Source organism: Theropithecus gelada, chromosome 3, assembly GCF_003255815.1.
Source record: "Theropithecus gelada isolate Dixy chromosome 3, Tgel_1.0, whole genome shotgun sequence".
NCBI lineage: Eukaryota > Metazoa > Chordata > Mammalia > Primates > Cercopithecidae > Theropithecus > Theropithecus gelada.
Window position 1 is genome coordinate 123,935,261 of NC_037670.1, and position 21,714 is coordinate 123,956,974.

Below are 21,714 nucleotides of genomic sequence, written 5' to 3' on the forward strand. Positions count from 1 at the left end.
ATTTATGTATTTCTAACATATTTTAAATAACGTAGGAGTTCGTGGTTTTGAGTAAATCTTACTACATTAGTACATTTTTCAAGGTCTTGATTTAGAACTATTGTATAAATCTGCATCTAGAAGCCTTAAGTGTAGGAGGATCAGAGGTGGGGCTCTCAGAAAGAAGAAAGGGCACTTTTTATGGCCTTCCTTATGCCAGCTTCATACTGAAGCTTTCCATTGCAACTTCAGCCAGAAAAATGCTTTATTAGATTTAGACAAGATTCCTTTTAAAGAAAAAATTCATCGTTAAAATTTGTAACTTACTATGTTAAGGAATTCAAGAATGGTGTAAATCATTTAAATGTATGCTGAAGTCTGCAAAAAAGTTCTATTTATTATAGATAAATTGCCTTGTGGAGTAGATTGCTAGGACAATTGGTCACTTAAAATAGAAAGATAATTGCTTATATTTGTAAACAGGAAAACATGTTATACTAAAATGGAATACTGCAAAGTGAGTCCTGTACAAATCATATTAATGAATTTGCTGCTGGGATAGTCCGCATTGAACAAGCTGCAAAATTGATACCTCAGTACTATTTAATAGAAATTAAAGATAGAGCTGTTTAGACATAGCTTTGACTTACTTCATTCTTGATTTTCAAAAGTGAAGGAAGGATCAAAGTTAAAACTCTGTGAAGTTTCCACAGAACATAATTAAAATTCAAGAGTGAATAACAGAAAATCCAAGGTAATATCCAGTCTTCACAGTGGTTTATTTTGAAGACTAGCTTTACATTGAAATTGTACAAACATTTGTCAATTTAGTAAAAAATTACTGCAAAATTGTATGTCCAATTTAGCAAAAACAAAAAATCCTGGTAAAATAGAGAATACACAGATAGTGTGTTTGCACAGGAATAAAATTAATTATAAGAATCCCTCCATAGACACTGCAGCTGGAAAAGGAATTTCTGTGGCCCTTAGGCTCTCAAGAGTCCTACTCTATGTACAGGTGGTCCCCAACGTATGATGGTCCAACTTAACAATTTTTCAACTTTATGTTGGTGCGAAACTGGTATGCATTCAGTTAGAAACCATATTTCAGTACCCATGCAATCAGTCTGTTTTTCACTTTCAGTACAGTATCCAAGAAAATTACATGAGATATCCTTTATTGTAAAACAGGCTTTATGCTATTCTGTCCCAACTGTATGCTAATCTAAGTGTTCTGAGCACCTTTAAGGTAGGCTAGGCTAAGCTACATTTGGTAGGTTAGGTGTATTAAATGCAGTTTCGAAGTAAGATATTATCAATTTACAGAGGGTTTTTCAGGACATAACCTATGGTAAGTCAAGGAGCACCTGTACTTTCTTCTAGGTAACACCTTCCTTTACTAAAAGGGGCACTCTTATCTGCTAAAAATAGTCTCTGCCTAGTATTCTATGCATGTTTCCTCAAATTATCTCATTTTTAATCAATTAAAAATATTTTGGCTGGGCATGGTGGCTCATGCCTGTAATCCCAGCCCTTTGGGCGACCGGGGAGGGTGGATTACGTGAGGTCAGGAGTTCGAGACCAGCCTGACCAACATCGAGAAACCCCGTCTCTACCAAAAATACAAAATTAGCCGGGTGTGGTGTCGCATGCCTGTAATCCCAGCTACTCAGGAGCCTGAGGCAGGAGAATCACTTGAACCCAGGAGGCGGAGGTTGCGGTGAGCCAAGATCACGCCATTGCACTCCAGCCTGGGCAACAGGAACGAAACTCCATCTCAAAAATAAATAAATAAATTTAAATTTGAAGAACTAGCTCCTTCAATGACAGTGTTTCCATCCACTTTATGGATGGAGACCTAGGAAGATGGGCAGTAAAATCAAAGAAGCTGGAAATATTTGACCTTATACACAGTTCTCAGGAAGATTTATTACATGGTGGGACTATTCCAGTTGAGGCCTAATCAGCTCTGGCTTGGACAATTGCAGCCAATTCCTGTCTGTGAATATTTGGGTGTCTCTGGCCTCTGGATTTGATGAAATGTGAACTTTCATAACTTTTAAAGTAACTACAAAATCCAACTAAATAAGAGAAATCACAACAGACACCAAAGCAAACACAAAAAAAATCGGTTTAAAAAAAAAAAAAGCCTGGGAAACAGGCCAGTGGGATTGTGAAACGTAAACTTCTTTATATAACTACATTTCAACTGTTAAGAAAGGGTTTTGAAAAGAACTAAAAAAGAAAACTGGCTGGGCGCGGTGGCTCACATCTGTAATCCCAGCACTTTGAGAGGCCGAGGTGGGTGGGTCACAAGCTCAGGATGTCGAGACCATTCTGGCCAACGTGGTGAAACCCAGTCTCTACTAAAAATACAAAAATTAGCTGGGCGTAGTGGCGCGTGCCTGTAGTCCCAGCTACTTGGGAGGCTGAGGCAGGAGAATGGCTTGAACCAGGGAGTCAGAGGTTGCAGAGAGCGGAGATCACGCCACTGCACTCCAGCCTGGCGAAAGAGCGAGACTCCGTCTCAAAAAAAAAATAAAAATAAAAAAATAAAAAAGAAAAAGAAAATTTTCCAACCTAACATTAAAATATCGAATCTCTCATATTATTGGTTACATTAGAATGACAGAAGTGTCAAGTTGATTAGAGATTGCATTGTTTTCTCATTTTCCAGTATCAATATCAATGTGAGACACTTAGTTTTAATTATGAAAATGAATTATGAGTTTTGTTTTTGAGGCATTTCATTCAAAGCTCGTATCAACCACCATTTGTTAAACACTGATTATGACTTTAAAGGCCCATTAAAACTATTATTTGTAATCAAATAACAGCAAAATTTATTGAGGGCTTATACATTCCACACTCCCTTCTAGGTACTTAACATGTACTGTGAACTTAATACTGACAACCACCATTAAAATTAATGGTTGGATTATTTAATCCTTATTTTTTTCAGATAATATAAATGGAGGCAGAGCAAAATTAAATTATTTGCCCAGATTTTCCCAGTTAATAAGAAATTGAGCCAGGATTTGAAGCCAGACTGGGTGCCAGAGCCTATGATTTCCATCATCACTTTCTACTTCCAACATAACACACTAAGCAATGATGATGCTACCATCTGTAATAATGATTACAGTATCAAATTCATTTAGGTAGGGTAGTTCTGCAAACAACAAATGATGTAAAAAATGGTAACTGTTTGTGCTCTAAGTAGCTTCAAATCTAAGGAGTAAAAAATAGCTCTGATGAAAGACATTAATAAGTATCTTTTTTTAAATCTGAAAAAGTATTATGGGCTCAGAGGAACTCAGAAGGGCAGAGTGGGGATAGGTGAAACACTACTTACACATTTTCTGGAAATAAGGTAGCCTCTTTGGGGTCCTCTGACAGACACGCAGTCAGAAGCCCTAGGTTTAAAACCTTGATCTGGTCTTGCTCAAGTTAATTCACCTCTTTGAGCCTTTTTTGATCTATCTAGTTACTGTCAGTATTAAATGAGAGCATATGGATTTTAATCAGTACTTTTTTAGTAACAAACTGAATTTGATTAAACTAGATTAGGCATAAAAGTAGACTTAAGAAGGGTACTGAAATGAATGAAATTTTAGAAACCACAAGCACTTTATGGACTTTAAGAACGGCATCTGGGACAACGATTGGCTCACTTGTCCAATGCTGGAGGACTCGGATTGGTCAGGTCTAAGCCTACAAACTGAGAAGTGAGAAATGCGATTGGCAGCTCTATCACAATCATGTAGTTCCCCAAAGGGCACCCTGAAGAACAGATGCCAGAGGAGTCTAAAAGATACATCACAACCAAATTTCAAAGTGCCAATGAATTTTACATGCCATTTTACAAGTCCTAATAAAAATAACATTGACAGACACAAATGAACACTTAGGCACTGCTCTAAGCATATCACATGTAGTAAGTAATACAGTACTTGGAGGAAAGCCCAGGCTATGCACAGGACACTATTTGGATACAGTGTAGAAAGGAATAAGAAGTAGTGAAGAGGCCTCAGGTGATGAAGAGCATTAAATGGGAGGCTAACATATTTAACTTTATTAAATCAGAGTCAATGCAGATCAAGGCACCGAGGGAGATAGGGCCACAGTTCTGTATTAGGACAACCTACCTAGGTTTTTCAAGAAGAGAGAAATGGGAGGTGGGGAATTTAATTAATAAGTCATTTCAAGAGGAAGTTTAGCAAAGACTTGAATAGGTAGTAGTAGGAATAGAAAGGAAAACAAACAAAAAACAGATGTTAAGGCTTTGTAGAACTGTCAGTAAACTGAAATGGAGACAAGGAATAAGAACAGTTCCACCTAATGCATGCAGGGCTTAAAACCTAGATGATGGGTTGATAGGTGCAGCAAACCACCACAGCACATGTATACCTATGTAACAAACCTGCACGTTCTGCACATGTATCCCAGACCTTAAATTAAAAAAAAAAAAAAAAAAAAAAAGTTCCAAATGGCTAAAAAGTTCCCTATTGAAGGAATAAATGATGATGGTACTTAGTAGAAAAAAATGGCCAAGTCAGGGATGAGAACTGGTTTAAGGGGAGAACCATGATGAATTTAGTTTTGAATATAATGAGTTAAAGCAGGCAATGGATTCTCAGAAGGGGATATCAACAAGGCAATTCCACAAGTGGCATCACATCTCATAGCTTGGAGCAGGGAAAATTTGAGCTTCTGAAGTAGCTGAAATTGTAAAGAGCACAGAAAAAGAAGAAATGAAGATACAAGACTGATACTTAAATTCTAATCCAAAATGTACTTAGCCAATAGGTTTGTAAAATTTTAAAAATTTAAATTTATTAGGATTTATTAACACAATTACACAAAGTTCAGGATTTCATTAATGATGGTCACCAATATGTGCTTCTTTGTGGCTTTTTAACCCATAATTCTCATGATTCAAATTTATTCATATTATAGTTGAATTTCATACATAGCTTCACAATGTGGATATTACAGGTCCATCAGTAAAATTAAAGAAAACATATCTTTCATGAAAGGCACATAAAGAATCTAAGCTAACACATTTAAGGAACTTCGATAACTTTGAATTTCTTTACATTACAAAGAAGAAAATCCTCCAAATGAAACAGATACGAATATAGTTTATGGTTACACACACACGCACACACACACAATTCAACAAATATACTTCAACCCAGGGACAACATATAACTTGGAAACTACTTACCAGCAACATGTACTGAAAGACTAACTTTTTCCAAGATGAGTAAAAAAAGGGGGGAGGGGTAGGGAGTGCTGTTTACTTTGCTGAAACAAGGTCAGAGATGACACATCATGAATAATCAAAAGAAAATTATTCTATCAAAGCTCAGTATCTAGTGATATGTAACACTTATTTGAGCATAATCACTGACTTATTAAATACTAGTACTCATTTTCTAAGTGTAATTGTCCATTTCATTCTCAGAAATAATAGTATAATTGAAAAAGAAATAATATAAACTCAAGCAAGTGGAGAAATCTGAACATCTAAGGGAAAAAAGTAATTTTAACATAATGTGATAATCACATTTGAAACTAGTTATATGTATAAATTTAAATCTTGTATTATATCAGCAATAGAGTATTCAAGATCCTTCTTGTTACCTTCCCAACGAGGAGCTATCACGTATGCTAGGTACAAGAGACGCCTCAAGGGAAATACACAAAAGCCTCACCAATGTCTCAAAATTCATTATGCCCACAGGTTTTTTTTTACGCACAAAAACGCTCTTAGGATCCCTCAAAACTTAGTTATAAACAAAAATGTAGTTATTTAAAGTGTATAAAAATGAAGATGACATCACCTTTGAGGCAATGCATTAATATCAGCCAAATATTAAAATTCAGAGTGAAAACAAGTGAATAAAAACTAAGTGTTTACAGTAAGTCTAAGACAGTATATCCTCAAAAATCTGAAATTTTAGTTTTTCAAACCAAATCTAATGTGGAATCTAATGTAAAATTAAATTATTTTATTTTCTTAAAGTAGGAAAAATCAAAATGCACACAATGTTTAAATAATTGATCCAAAGGCAGGTGTATTCATCTTAAGAACATTTCAATAAAACACATAAAATTTAAAGAACAAATCATGTTATTAAAATAGTCTGTGCAATGTTTGTACAAATAACATTTTTATTAATACAAGTATACATATAATCAAGATAAGGGTTATGTTTCCTAATATTAATTACTGTACTTAAAAATTTACAGGACATGAACATAAATACAGCTGTTTAAAACTGGCAAACATAGTAATAGTCTGTCATTCAGTACAAGGTATTATTTATGTTATTTCCAAAGCCATCACCCTAGAATCCTAAGTTGCCACTCTAAAAACCTAAAAATAATGTCGAAAACTAAAGTCATAAATACATGTATACATACATTTGCATATTTACACTTATGCAGAAATCATCAATATACTAGAGCCCAGCTTTAACACTGTCCTTCAGTTTCACACTGCAGGGCCATCTGTCACATTTAAGAAAGGTCCTTCTGTTACTTTCAGTTAAAAAAACAAAACAGAACAACTTTGGTCAGGTCCCAGATGCATTTGCCTTATATTACATTCTGTGTTGCTGCAAGACTCTAGTCTACAGAGATCCATATATAAGTACTCATTTGGTTTGAAAATGCATTTTACCATTAACTGCAAAACTTAGAAGAGACCACAATCTTTTAGATTATTTTTTATGATGACATCTGTTACAGCATCAAAAACAAACTGCACATTCTTAGTATCTGTGGCACATGTGAAGTGGGTGTATATTTCCTTTGTGTCCTTTCTTTTATTGAGGTCTTCAAACTGACATTGAATATATGCAGCTGCCTCTTCATATGTGTTTGATCCTGAGATGGAAAAAGGAAAGAAACATAAAGCAGAAAGTTAAAATAACTGCTTAAAATACTGAAGTCAGTTTCATACATACAAAACTGAAGTCAGTTTCATACAGCTTCATTCATGGACTCCTTAACTGTGCTTTCCCTTCTAGAATGGGAGACACTATTTCTTCTAAATGAAAAACACTCCATGTTAATTACCTTTAATGACTGTAAGTTATCCCTAAAATTAAACAAAAAATTTCCTCTACATGGCATTCCGTGTTCATCATGATCTTTGTTCCTGCCTCAATCTCCAAATGCCAGATCTTTTATCCTCTTATCTTCTGTCCTCTACACCCCAACTCAGATGCTTGATGACGGCATGCTATTTCAGTTCTGGCTCAACGGTGGATCAAAAAATGTTGGCTGAATGCCGATTAGTATTTTTTCCTCCCTTTTCTATATATACATTAATTAGCATTCTTCACTCATTTTTCTTTATTCAAAAATTGTACCAAGGTCTACAATGATGTTTAGGAGTATGAGGTTACAAAAAAAGTGAATGACACACTCCAGCTTTCAGGTTACTGACTAAAAAAGACTCCCTCTGAGTACAAACACTCCAGAAATTGTTCGGCAATATCTAAAGATAATCACACACACACTCTGACCCCGCAATTCAGTTTCTAGATATACACTTGACAGAACTGTGTATCACTGAAGACACAGAAGAAGTGAGAATGAAAGTACTACGGCTATACTCAATAACATGAATTAATCTCATAAGTGAACTATTGAGCAAAAGCAGCTAGATGCAAAAAGATCATATATTGTATGATACAACACTGTTTGAAAAATGAATTGGTGAGGACAAAAGTCTCACCAATTAATAGTGTCTGTGGCACATGTGAAGTGGGTATGTATTTCCTTTGTGTCCGTTCTTTTATTAAGGTCTTCAGTGATTATCAGTGAGTCATCAGTGATTACTCTGTGTATGGGATGTGAGTGTGTACGTGTGTGTTGCGGGGAGGTTTTGATTGGTTAAGACTGGGAGGAAGCATGATGGGACTTTCTGGGGTCTTGAAGCTGTTTGGTTTCTTGACCTGTGTGGTGGATACTGGTATGTTCACCTTTAAAAATGCACTTATGCTGAGGGTGTGTGTGTACGTATGTATGTATATAATATACATAATGTATACAATGTAATGCTATATGTAATGCTTCAATAAAAAAATTAATCATCCAAAATTATCTGCCAGGCTTTCAAGGTCGTCTACTATCCAGCCTGCTCTGCAGTGCCATCATTCTGAGATCCTCTCCTCCACACTGGCGCTCAACCCAGATCCATGTCATGAGGACCCAACATGCAAACTGCCTGTGGTACTGCAGTACTTCCTCTTCATTCTACTTTACCGGCTGAGATCTCTGCCTGCCTTCACATTTGCTCAAAATTGGCACTCCATCTAACTTTTCCTAATTAATCAAATCTAGCTAGGTTCTCTATCACTTAAAAACTTTTGTCTCCTCCTAGAAATAACTATTTCAGTTTTTGTTATACTGCTTTATAGTCTTAAATTCTTTTTCAGTGTTGAATCTCCTAAACTAGAATGTGAACTCCTCAAGAGTAAACATCACACCCCACCAGCCCCATACTCCTTTTATATCTTACAGAATCCAGTATAATACAATGTGACAAATGCCCATAGGAATGTTGTGTAATGTGCTATGACACAGATTATGAGATTTTTATTAGGGATAAAAAGGTAATAAAGTTATCGTCTTTAAGTTTACATTTTAACTATTTTATATCACTAGAAATCACATACTTTAAAAAATCAAATTTTATTAAATCCTAAGTGTCGTTCTCCAAAATTTTAAAGCAATTAACAGCATCTTGTTGGCCCACAGAAGCTAATGCAACTGCTAAATTAAAATATATTTCAGCCAAACAGCTTACATTGAGTGCCTACCTCAATTTGCTCTATATATCCTAGGCAGCTAGCTAGATTACCCTCAAAGTACAACACATATGAATGAACATTCTTCATTCTGATTTTAAGTCTTAAGAAAAGAATGGCAAAGCAGGGACACGAGAGCAAATATGGTATTTTTTTTTATGTGAGATAGAATTGTCCTGAACAAAGGTAAGCACAGGTGATAACCAGGTTCAATAATGAAGAACTGGGAGGCTGATGACACAATCAAAAAGGAAAGAGAAGAGATCTGCGTTTAAACAAGAAGAGGAGTTCTGTTTGAGCTTCGGGTGCTAAAAAACCAACCAACCAACCAACCAAACAACAAAAAAAACATGTATGTTCAAGCAGTTGGTAATGCAAATCTAAGGCTCCAGAGATAAATTAGGGCTGACCATAAAATTTAACCTATTGAGAATAGCTATGACTACGAAAGGATAGAGAGCTAAGATGACATGACTGCAGATGAAACTGGTAAAGTGGCAACATATAGTAAAAAGAAGAGGAGGAGAAGGATGACACATGAGCAGACAGGAGATAAATCAAGCAAGTTGCTTAGGGGCTACACAGGGTTCTTCCACAGCCATAGGAAATTGAGAGTTGCGGCTGAAGCAAGAAGCAACTGAATCAATACTTAGGGCATGCCATGGAGATCTTAAATAATAATCTTAACTCTGGAGATGTGAAAGAATTATGTAATATTCTTTTTGTGCAAAGATTCTGAAGTCAGGGATTATTAAGCAAAACACAAGCAAAAATTCCTAAACACACTGTCTACTTGGCAAGGAAAGAGCTAACAAGTGTATTCTTAGTTGTTCTGAAATCCCTGTAGCTATACAATATTTATGGATTCATTTGGGGACTCTGGTACTATGAATTAATACAAAATGGCTACATCATAGAATATGATAAAAATAAACTAAAAAATATATTCAAGTAAGGGAAAAATAAGCCATCTTGACTCTGGATAACTTATTTCTAATAAGCACAAAAAACTGTTCCTGAACACAGTGATTCAGGACTATGACTTCCAAAAAGAAAGCAAAGTTTTAAAGTAAGTAACTGTGTGAAATTAGTTTGAACTGAAGTATAATTTCACAGTACGCAAAAAGAGCTATAACAATTAACATGATTATATTTACCAAAGAACCCTCCCCTTTTGGTTTCACTGAATGTTTAATTAAATGTAGCCTAGCCGTTAATGGTCGAGGAGCAGGAGGACAATGGATTTGGGTCTGGAACTGCACTCTGGCTTCATTAAGCCTCACTATTCTCATTTGTATGGGTAGGGATACCCGAGCACTGACATCACAGGGTTCTCTTAACATTTCCTGTAAAATGGCAGTGAATACTCATAGTACGATTTACTCAACACAAGACTCAGGAAAACTTTGTTTATAAAAAAACAAATCCTTGAGACTTTTTTAAAAAAAATAGGAAGAGTGGAGTGACGGTAAATAACTAAACTCTTCAAACTAGATTTGGAGATTACATACACCAGTGGTAGTCAAACTCCTGTTTTTTAAGGCATATTGAATGCTCTTCACTAAAAGAAAACCTTACTTGATATGGAAACCAGATGAAAGCTGAGTTACTCTGCTTTAATGAAAAAGTTATAAGGTGGCGGGTGCGGGGGGCAGTAATTAGTTCTGTTCCCTCTCCCATCTCCACCTTCAACAGCAACCCAGGAGGTGCTCCAAGGAGCTAAACTAAACTAAAACTAATGTTTTAGCCCAACTCCTGACTTCACAGATGGAATACTGAGACCTAGGTGAACTAACTGCCTTGTTCAAGATCAAAGAGCTAATTATGGAAAAGTCAGGACTGTACTTCAGGTCTACTTTTCTCACTCCATGGAATTTTCCACTGTAGTAAAATTAAAGTACTATTAACAGTCTCATTACCAAAGTTTAGGCTTCTTGCGAAACCTTCCCTGCCCTTCTGGAAGAGTTAGCCGCCTCAATGATCCCATCTTCATTTTCCCCCTTACAATAACGTTCATGTTCCTTTTTAGCAGTAGGATGCACTGCTATTGCTTGTTGTTTAAGTATGTCTGTCTTTGAGATTAGATGGTGGGCAGAGACATGTCTTATTTATTGTACATCACACAGTACTGATATGAAATCTGTTAACTTGGTTTAAAAACAGTATTTTAACTTGGAGTCATCACTAAACATTATCTAACAGTTTTTCCATAAAATGAATACATTATTTTCAGTAATTTCCTCCAGATCTTAAGGAAATTTTTGTGCTCAACTGCAGTTTGATAAATAATATCCCTTAAAGGTCTAAGAATCACTAAGCCAAGAGATTTAAATTAACAACTGAATTCTTGCCTTAGGGGAAGTTTCAATTAGAAATATGTAACTTGACAAGTTATTCCCAGAAAAGTAAAATACCTGCATATTCTGGATAGCATATAGTGAGAGGGCTCTTCTTGATTTTTTCTTCAAAGAGATCCTTCTTGTTTAGAAAAAGTATAATGGATGTATCTGTAAACCACTTGTTGTTACATATGCTGTCAAACAACTTCATGCTTTCATGCATTCGATTCTATAACAGAAAAAAAGAAAACCAATGGTCACTAACAGCAAGGACTTTTAAGGAGTATTTTAAAAAATAATAGGTGTTGTAATAAAACAGAGTTTAGTCATTGAAAAATACATAACATATCACAAAAATACATTTCTGTCATTTCAGAACACACTTTCACTTTAGGTGAGAGAAGTGTCTAACCATCTTTCATCACTTTCTGCATCCAACTTTTACTTGCTAAGTGCCCACTATATGTCATGCTCTATGCCAGAGAACATCCTGCTACAGGACAGTATAATCTAGGATGTGAAATGTGAACATGTGAAAAGAAATGACATCGTCATAGAGTTTATTTCATCTAAGTTTCCATTAAAAGATAAACAGAAGTTTTTAAAGATTAATAAAATTAAATTGAACAAGCTAAGACCCAATTAGCCCATTACTCTAAATATTACAATAAATATAAATACTGGAAGAACACTTCCAATTCCTGTTTCTGGAACTTCTAGGATCTGTGCTCATCAAAGAGGGCACTGATACATTTTGTAGTGCTGAAATGAGAGAAACGAACATGTGGTGTTGCATTGCACTATAATTTCATAGACTTGATTTTAAAGATATAATCGTCTCTCGGTATATTCAGAGGGATTAGTACAAAGACCCCCAAAGGTACCAAAATCTGCATATACTCAAGTCCAGCAGGCGGTTCTGTGGAACCCACGTACAGGAAAAGTTGACTTTCTGCATACTCAGGTTTTGCATCCCATGAATGTGCTTGGTTGAAAAAAATTCTCATATATGTGGACCCATGCAGCTTAAACCCCTGTTGTTCAAGGGTCAACTGTACAAAACTGACATTTCCACTCCTTTTTCCCCACTTCGTAATAAAGTTAAAGTTTTACATTTCTATTTAAAAATACTTCCCCCATATTAATGGTACATTGAAACCTATCTGAAAATTACAGGGCAGCAACAAAGTATAACATATATTAAAGATTTACTGGCCGGGTGTGGTGGCTCAGGCCTGTAATCCCAGCACTTTGGGAGGCTGAGGTGGGTGGATCACCTGAGGTCAGGAGTTTGCGACCAGCCTGGCCAATGTGGCGAAACCCCATCTCTACTAAAAATACAAAAACCAGCTGGGTGTGGTGGCACGTGCCTGTAATTCCAACTACTTAGGAGGCTGGGGCAGGAGAACTGGCTTCAAACCGGGAGGTGGAGGTTGCAGTGAGCCGAGATCATGCCACTGCACTCCATCCTGGCAACACAGTAAGACTCCATCTCAAAAAAAAAAAAAAAAAAAAAAAAAAAGGATTTACTAAACTAATAGAAGTAACAAATTAAGAAAAGGGATCTTGAACTACTATGTAAATATATTTCCATGTGCTATGTTGATATCAGATACAGAAATGCATAGTTAAGCTTACAGGCTTGAGGTGAGATTGACTCTCCATGCTTTCCTTTTCCTCAAGATCCACCTGTGCGTCTCTAGTATATTTCTCTTGTATTAGGCAAATAGAAAAGTTAGAGGAAAGACCCTGTACTTTCAAATTGTTATAGACATTAGAAAGAATTTAAGAATTTTTCTCAGAAAAATTCTTGGCAACACCTTCAGCTCTTCATGTTTCAAGCTCAACTCTTAAAGTAGTTCTACTTGCCATTTCTTCATCTTCAGCTAGAACCAGATCGTAGTCACTCAGTGCTACACAGAAGATGATCGCCGTCACTCCTTCGAAGCAATGAATCCACTTCTTCCGCTCAGATCTCTGACCTCCCACATCAAACATTCTGTTAAGAGGAGAAATGAGTTAACATCATATTAAACGTTCAAGAAGTTCTGAGAAGTTCTTTAACAAAAAAAGCTCTGAATAGTTGTGGAAATGTGTGATGAAAAGGAAGGAGAGAAGGACTTTATGGGAGGAAAACAATGTCACAAACTGGACTTCTCAAAAGGGGAAAAAATCTGCTAGTTTTTAAAAGTTTTGATTGAAGGGAGGGTATCTCTAAAACAAAAGCAAAAACAAAAGTACCCTCAAAAGACAAGACGTTAACACACGGAAGAACACTTAGAACATTAAAGCAAACAAATGAATGGACTGCACTGTGTGTAAACACTGAGAAGTCACATGAAGCAACTGGGGAATGCAGAGATCAAAGAGTAAATATTCCATTTGCCACAGTCACAGACATCGAAGGCAGAGAACAGAGACCCCTCCTCCTAGTAAAACATGTTGTTTTAGCTCAGAAGTAACAAGCAAGGCTTTGATGTAAAGAAGAAGCCATTTCAGGTAAGAAAATGTAGGGCAAGCAAATAAAATTCAGATAGGGTAAAATACGTTTGCATAAAAAGTAAAATTAGGATACATTACAAAATGAGAGAACTGAACTATGACATAATGAGTGATCCTACTGAATGGCCTCAAAATTTAGAATGGAAAAAAACTCAATTTTTATACAATATACAATAGTGAACCACTGTAGGTTACTGAACAAAGTAGTAGCAAAATCAAACAATATAAAGACAATAGTCTATTCCTTTTCTAAGATCTTCTAAAGTTAAGCAAAAGTTAAAATTTGCATAGACTACATTATACAACCTAGAAATAACCACTTATATAATGAAAACACTATGCAAACTGGTACATTTTTAAAGGCTCCATTTATCTAGATGGTGCACTAATTAAAATAGTCCCTATTTAATTCCCAGGCAAAAAGAATTTTCCCTACAGAGCAGTACTGGCCTATAAACCAAATCTGAGTACATCAACTAGTATTGTTACTTTTATGATCATTTAAGCAGCTTCATTCTTTTGGCTTAGCTGGTACCATTGTTCATTAAATTCAGGTAAGTTATATAATAAAATGTTTCTACCACAAAATAAATCAAAGAGTTAAGATGTAAAACGCATAGCTGGGTAATAAAGATCAAACAAGAACAAAATAAATGATAGTAAATTAAAATGATTTAAATTGGGTTACCATTTGCAAAAATGCCCAGGAACACAATTTGAAAATAACTTTACTGAAAAGATAGCATATCTCAGTGATGACCACACTCAAGAGTTCCCAGTAGAATTATTCTAAATGCATTTCTGCTCTCATTCATCTGAGGCTCATTTAACCTATAAAAAGCAAAGTTGAAACCATATGCTAGCAATGATAGTAATTCAACAGAATTCAAAATCCAAAATAAGACAAAGTTTATCTGAGGTTCCTGACAAACCTGTATTTATCTTTAAGTCACCGAATAAAAACAGCAACTAAATACATCAATCTCAACCAAGAAGCCTAAATGGAGTACGATAAATGAACCTCGTGGAAGGATAATGGTGAGAGTCAACTTTACTCAATCCCAGTATTTGCTGGATGCTGAAATGACAGGTTTGAAAAACCTAGGAGGGAAGTGAAAACTATGGTCCTGAAATAAACGTTTAAGAGTGCACCTAAACAAGATGAAAAGTGAATTTTATACAGTCAGACTGCCTTAATTACCAAATAACTGATTTAGTATTTGCCTCTGCCACTTATTACTATTTACAGAGTTCTCACCTTTACAACATTTTTCATAGGTAATAACTCATTTTATTTTTAAGCCTCTAACAGAGCAAAACTGTAATAGAATGTTAAGAAACTTAACCAAGTTTACCCAACTACTTATTAGGGGAACCGAGGTCTAGAATCTTTACTTGCTAACTCCAACTCCACACATTTTCTCCTCAGACAATATTGGTTAGAAATACAGTAGTTCCCCCTTATTTCTGGTTTCACTCTCTGCAGTTTCAGTTACCTGTGGTCAACCAAGGTCCAAAAATACAACAGTATTTTGAGAAAGTGAGACCACATTCACATACCTTTTAATTATAGTATGTTGCCATGATTGTTCTATGTTATTATTAGTTGTTAGTCTCTTACTGTGCTGAATTTATAAACTTTATCATAGGTATGTATGCCTACGAAGAAACACGGTGTATACAAGGTTCAGTACTATTAGCAGTTTCAAGCATACATGGGGGGTCTTGGAACATATCCCCTCAAATAAGGGGGGACTACTGTTAGCCATTAGCTGAACATAATTTAAGTTTGCTTTAGAACACAATCTTTAAAACAAAGTGAACAAAAACCAAAATCAGAATCTAAGGTATACTAGGTTAAAAAAAAAATTCTAAGTCCCAGTCTAATAGTGAACTTCCTTGTCATTAAAATCACTTCTTAGTTTTAAGATAAAATGATGATATTCTCCGGATCAGACATACCTGATTATTTGAAATCAGAGTACTCAGTTTGTTTATTTAATATTATGGAAATAGTAGTAAGCAGACTAAAAGAAGTTAAACAATTTCAGTAAGAGATAATGACAGCAGTATAAAATGTCCACTGAGGGCTTTTTTTTAGAAAAGAATGAAAATGAAAAAAAAAAAAAAAAACCCTATGCAAAACCATAGCATGTATTAAAGCACAAAGCTAATGTTGCCAGATAAATTAATTATGACCTATATCTTTGTTTAAGAAAGCAGGTCAGTGTTTGTTTCTTGGGGAGAAGTAGCCATGAAAATTGAAATAAAGCTTTAGTTTTCTGGAAAATTCAATTACATGAACCACCTGTAAATCAGTGACAAGTGATAGCAACAAATGTATTAAATATAAAATATTTATGGAAACAATCAGAAGTATTGTTGCATACAATTTAACAGTGCTCACTACTTCTAACAGTGAGATTTCTTTATGAGATGAACCGATAACTATTTTTTCTCTCACTAGGAACCTTTATTCCAAGATGATTTTAGAAATTCTGCTTTATTATCATGACCATTTCAGAGCAATAAAGTTAGATGAAGCAAAGCCTAATCCGTAATTCACAGTAAAGATTTATTTAGAATGATTATGTTGAATCATATAATTTTTAGTGAAAATAAAAAAGACAAAATAATTTCAATAACGATATGGGACACTCCGTTTGCAAACCAAATGCAGACAAATTACTTTTTGGCAAACAGAATAATATAAGTTTATTGTTCTTTTGCTTGTGTAATCTTTTAAAAAATTCTTTTTGGTATTGTGGGGATGGAGTTGGGTAAAAGTTAAGGAGATATATACACAGTCTTGTAAAGTTTGAATTTCTACAAAGACACCAAAAACCTCCACTAAACATAATCTTAAAAAAAAATCACAAACTGATAACAAATGATTTATCTAACCCTTCACTGTATTTAAAAGTTGAAATTTAGAAAAACATGAAATATTAAAATTTTCCTTAAAAAAACAGACCATAAACACCTTTTCTAATCCAATCTCCTGCAGTGACAACTGGAGTGTGCTCAATTTGGGTCAACATATCTATAAAGCTCTGCAGCTGTGCGATGATAGCTACTTGATGCCCATGACTACAGTGGCAATCTTAAAATCAATCTTAACCTTGCTGGGTTAAAAACAAACAAAAATATCCCTATCTGTTAAATTTAAAAGAACAACAACAATAAAATCCCTATAAGTCTACAACTCACTTAATTCTAGCATTTTTATTATTTTCATTTCCAGGAATATTTACTAGTGAATATGTGGTGTAGGACACGCATAGGTTTTAATACTGTGTGAATAATGTGACTCTATTATAGTCATATAAATTAGTCATTGACTTCAGCAGGGCCTCCCAAAGCTATTGAACAGCTTTGTGTTTGGTGTTCCTTCAGCTGAACACTCAACTGGCACTTGGGACATGTGACATTTTAAATGAATGTGAATTATAAGAAACTAGCAGATTTTAAAAAAAGAACTTCTGCCTCTTTATTTAGCTTCAATGTACTGAAATAAAAAATACTAAGAAGGAAAAAAGGAACATCTGTATTTTTTAATGAGTATTTTTTAACATCAAGTAACACTACAGTGGTCTTAGATGTCTATGACAATACAGAAGTTTTGTTTCAGTAGAATATCCTGTGATGTTATCTTATTAATGTATATATCTTTACATAGGCTACATACTTTCTCTTTTCATGATTTTACTATTACTTTAATAGAAATGATGAATAACAGTACAGACTTAAAGGCAATTTTGTTTGAGTGAACAATGAAATGAGTAAGTGGAGCATTTTAGAAGTCAGTCAGTCATGGTAACAACTAGCAGATGACCTGGAAGGGAAACAGATGAAAGTAACTGACCAGGAAGGCTGTATAATAAAACAAGACTCTGCAAATGAAAACATCATATTCAGTTGTGTTTAAGTCCAACAGTTTTCCTCATACCTTGGAAACTGTTATTTACTGGAAAAAGAGAAAAGTAGTTTTGTAAATTTGAATATGATGTTTTACTAAACTTTCCTGAGCCTCGTTCATTATAAAATGAGAGAACTGGGAAAACATTCACTCCAAGACCCCTTGCATTTCTAAAGACTACAATTCAGTGCTCTTCTGCTCAGACCTCAGTAAGCGGATATTCAGTACACTTTAAATGTGTATTTCTTATCATGAAATAGTGCATAAGGACTACCTTCACAGGGACGGAAAGTTCCCTAGGAAGAAAACTGTTCATGAAAAAATTGTTAAGGGTGCTCTTAATATTTCCATAAATAAGCATTTATACTATCAGTAAAACTTGCTCTCTTTTTACCTAAAAATAGATGGCAACACTTTCCGAAAACACAGTAGATTAGAGCAGAATTTTCTGTTTAGAAATAAAAGCCAAAAACTATTTTGTTTGAATCACTGTAAAAACTACAGGCAAAACAGAATTTGCCTGGATAGATTTTCTTAAATAAAAATATTCCACTTAGGAATGCTTTTTTTGACTTCACCCAAAAATTATTTTGTATAATCATCTGAAGAAAGTTTTTTTCCAATTGTAATTTCCGACTGTAAAAATGTTGTCAACTTTTATTATACCTTTTATTTCTAAAACAATGTGTTTTATATCTAAAATTAGAAAGCTACTCACTTAAAATGAAGATCTTTGAAAGTAAAATGGGTTTCAACAATTCCTGTAGTTTTCACTCTAGTTCTGAGAACATCTTGTTGAGTCGGGATGTAATTTGGCTGAGCTATTCTGTCCAAGTCATTCAAATAGCTGAAAAAATTAAATAAAACAACGTATTAAATATAGCCAATAAAGATCATCCAAAACAAAAATTAAAACACACTGCAATATAAGCGATAATCTGAAATCACTAAAAGTTTTTAAAATTCTGTGTAAAGATACAAACGAGTTTAAGTTTGTATCTTCTTATATAACTCCCATGGAAATAAAAATGTTTACACCTCTGCAACCACAAAGCTCTTTTAGTATGTTTTAAATATGTTCTTTATTTCTAAGGGACAGTTAGTAATTCAAAGGAAAAAGAATAACTTAAAAAAAAAAAACAGAAAGCTAGTACACGGCATGAGTTTGTTTCTTAGAATTCTTTATCACACTTTTTGGATATAGCACTGTGTTTATGATCCAGACATCACTCTTTTTTATTGAAGATTTTTAAAGTCTTAATTTTGGAGCAAGTAGTGATGAAAGCTCTGCCCAAAGGCTGAATGAGATGTTTCTTTTCAACCAGTCTTACGTTACATACAGGAAAACAGCACATACTCCTCTACGCTGCACTTTACTGCTCTCTAAATCAATACATGTTTTAGTCACTCATGTAATACTCTCTGCCACTGGTGCTACATATGTTGTGATATAAAAATGTAGTGGTATCATACCATGCAATGTAAAAGAGTAAGTTATTTTGTGTCAAATTATACGGTATAGTCAGTAATTCACAGAAAGTATAGGTATGGAGAGATTAATGTGGATCTAGGTGATTAAAGAAGGATTCATGGGCCGGGCGCGGTGGCTCAAGCCTGTAATCCCAGCACTTTGGGAGGCCGAGACGGGTGGATCACGAGGTCAGAAGATCGAGACCATCCTGGCGAACACGGTGAAACCCCGTCTCTACTAAAAAATACAAAAAACTAGCCGGGCGAGATGGCGGGCGCCTGTAGTCCCAGTTACTTGGGAGGCTGAGGCAGGAGAATGGCGTAAACCCAGGAGGCGGAGCTTGCAGTGAGCTGAGATCCGGCCACTGCACTCCAGCCCGGGCGACAGAGCGAGACTCCGTCTCAAAAAAAAAAAAAAAAGAAGGATTCATGGATAGTGAGGGGTGTAAACAGAATAACGGGGATGGAAGAAAAGGAATGACACTGCCCCAGGAGAAGCTGTAAATTAGTATGGAGATGAGAACAGTTGCCTGTTCTTTCTTGGAGAGTAAAGCCACTAGTAAGCTATACAAAGCCTTAAACGAGGAGTTTGGAATGAGTCCTAAGGTCAGCTGAATGTAGAGAGCATCACCGCAGTGCTTTTATTACGAGAGCTATAAGGTGACTGATAACTTAGTAATAAAAAATGTTTTAGACAGTCAAGTGTATGTATGTGGTAATTATACTAGAACACATAGAGAGATGACAGCCTGAGTTACCTGTATTGTATTTACTGAAGTTAAGAGAATCTTATCACATTGGTGATAATACTCCAGTACTTTCTCTGTGCTTTTAATTCCAAATGTTCTACTTTACTGTAAGAAAATCCGACTTAACAAATCAAACAAGCCATGGCAAGATTTTACTGCCTCTTTAAAATAATGAGCTACTCTTATTTAAAATGTTCTTTGATTACTCACAGATTTCTTTGCTTAAAACTGTTACAGTTCGCCGGGCACGGTGGCTTGCGCCTGTAAACCCAGCACTTTGGGAGGCCGAGGTGGGCAGATCACGAGGTCAGGAGATCGAGACCATCCTGGTCAACGTGGTGAAACCCCGTTTCTACTAAAAATGCAAAAATTAGCTGGGCGTGGTGGTGTGTGCCTGTAATCCCAGCTATTCGAGATGCTGAGGCAGGACAATCGCCTGAACCTGGGAGGCCAAGGTTGCAGTGAGCCAAGATCATGCCACTGCACTCCAGCCTGGCGACAGAGCCAGACTCCATCTCAAAAAACCAAAAAACAAAAACAAAAACAAAACAGAAACAAAACAAAACAAAAAACTGCTACAGTTCAAAAAAATCTCTAAAAATAATATTTCAATAAGACAAAGAAGAAAAGCAGGCACTGCGAAAAATTCTGATTGTTCTAAATGATTACAAATTTAAAGTGTGAATTGGTGGGGAGTCAGCCCTAATGGGCAACTTGACTGCATCTTAGCATCCCCAGTCAAGAACTCATAGATCAAGATTCCCTCTAATAACTATGGAGAAAAATGTTTCTATGACTTTCTTCATTCCTAAAAAGCAGCCACATTAGTGCCATCTTAAGGTCACGACTATTAGAATAAAATAATGTAAAACTAAAGCAACATATTTTTCATTTTATAATTTTAATTTTTTTTTTCTTTTAGATATGGTCTTGCTCTGTCACCCAGGCTGGAATGCAGCTGCGCAGTCATAGCTCACTACAGCCTCAACCTTCTGGGCTTGGGTGATTCTCCTGACTCAGTCTCTCAAGAAGCGAGGACTATAAGGGATGGGCCACCATGCCTGGCTAATTTTTTTGTTTCTACTTTTTGAAGAGACAAGGTCTCAGTATGTTGCTCAGGCTGGTCTGGAATTCCTGGGCTCGAGTGATCCTCTCACCTCAGCCTCCCCAAATGCTGGGATTACAAAGCATAAGCCACCAATGCCCAGACTATGTTTTTGTTAACTCATTTTCAAGTAGTGTGCACAGGAGAGAGTACTGGACAAGAGACTGAGGGGGTCTGGAAGTTCCCACATATAGTGAGAAAGAGAACTTCAATCTGTCATTCCCAAGTAGCACCCCTTAATTACTGAAATAGCTCCTTTTGCTGGGCTCCACTCAAAGCAATCTTCTCGTAATAGTGACTCCCACTTAAATCTCTGCAGATGCTGGTGGTGTCAAAGCAAATATGGTTTAAGAGTTGTGTTCTTCCTATAAGTATTTTTTCTAATTTGTCTTCTAGCCTCTGTGATGCCTGGTTTATGAATTCATTCATTATTAAACAAGATCATATTGAGTGCTGACTGTGTCAGGCTGTGGGAATACATTAGGTAAAAACACATTACTGAATTTACAATGTAATGGCAGAGACAGAAAATAATCAAATATTCACAACATAAACAGAAATAAAATAACCTCAAAATAAAAGGAAAGCTGAAGAAAAAGTAAATTAGGAGTACCTAAAACTGGAGAGCAAGGACCAACTCAGTGAGTCAAGGAGTATTTCTTTGTATAGGATATGATACCAGTTGGAGAGATGGGCTACATATTCAATGTGTTTATGTTATATATACATGTATAAACCATGTAATAATACATAAGGTTAATACAAGTGTAAAATGTTAAAAATATAGATTAAGAAATACAGGGTTATAAAGATTGATGTGGGT

General features: G+C 35.4%; 1 protein-coding gene across 2 annotated transcripts in view; it reads right to left on the reverse strand.

Moving 5' to 3' along the window:
• Nucleotides 1–4,793: 4,793 nt before the first annotated feature.
• GNAI1 (G protein subunit alpha i1) overlaps nucleotides 4,794–21,714 on the reverse strand; it is an 82,618-nt gene continuing 65,697 nt past the window's right edge. Inside the window, exons 5-8 of one of the 2 annotated variants that reach the window (XM_025379919.1) lie at nucleotides 18,286–18,414; nucleotides 13,016–13,145; nucleotides 11,222–11,375; nucleotides 4,794–6,876 (exon numbers count right to left, since the gene is read on the reverse strand). In XM_025379919.1, coding sequence (XP_025235704.1) covers nucleotides 6,686–6,876; nucleotides 11,222–11,375; nucleotides 13,016–13,145; nucleotides 18,286–18,414 — 604 coding nt within the window. In that variant the 3' untranslated portion in view covers nucleotides 4,794–6,685. The remainder of the gene's footprint in view (nucleotides 6,877–11,221; nucleotides 11,376–13,015; nucleotides 13,146–18,285; nucleotides 18,415–21,714) is intronic. The other variant, XM_025379920.1, reaches the window with a different exon arrangement.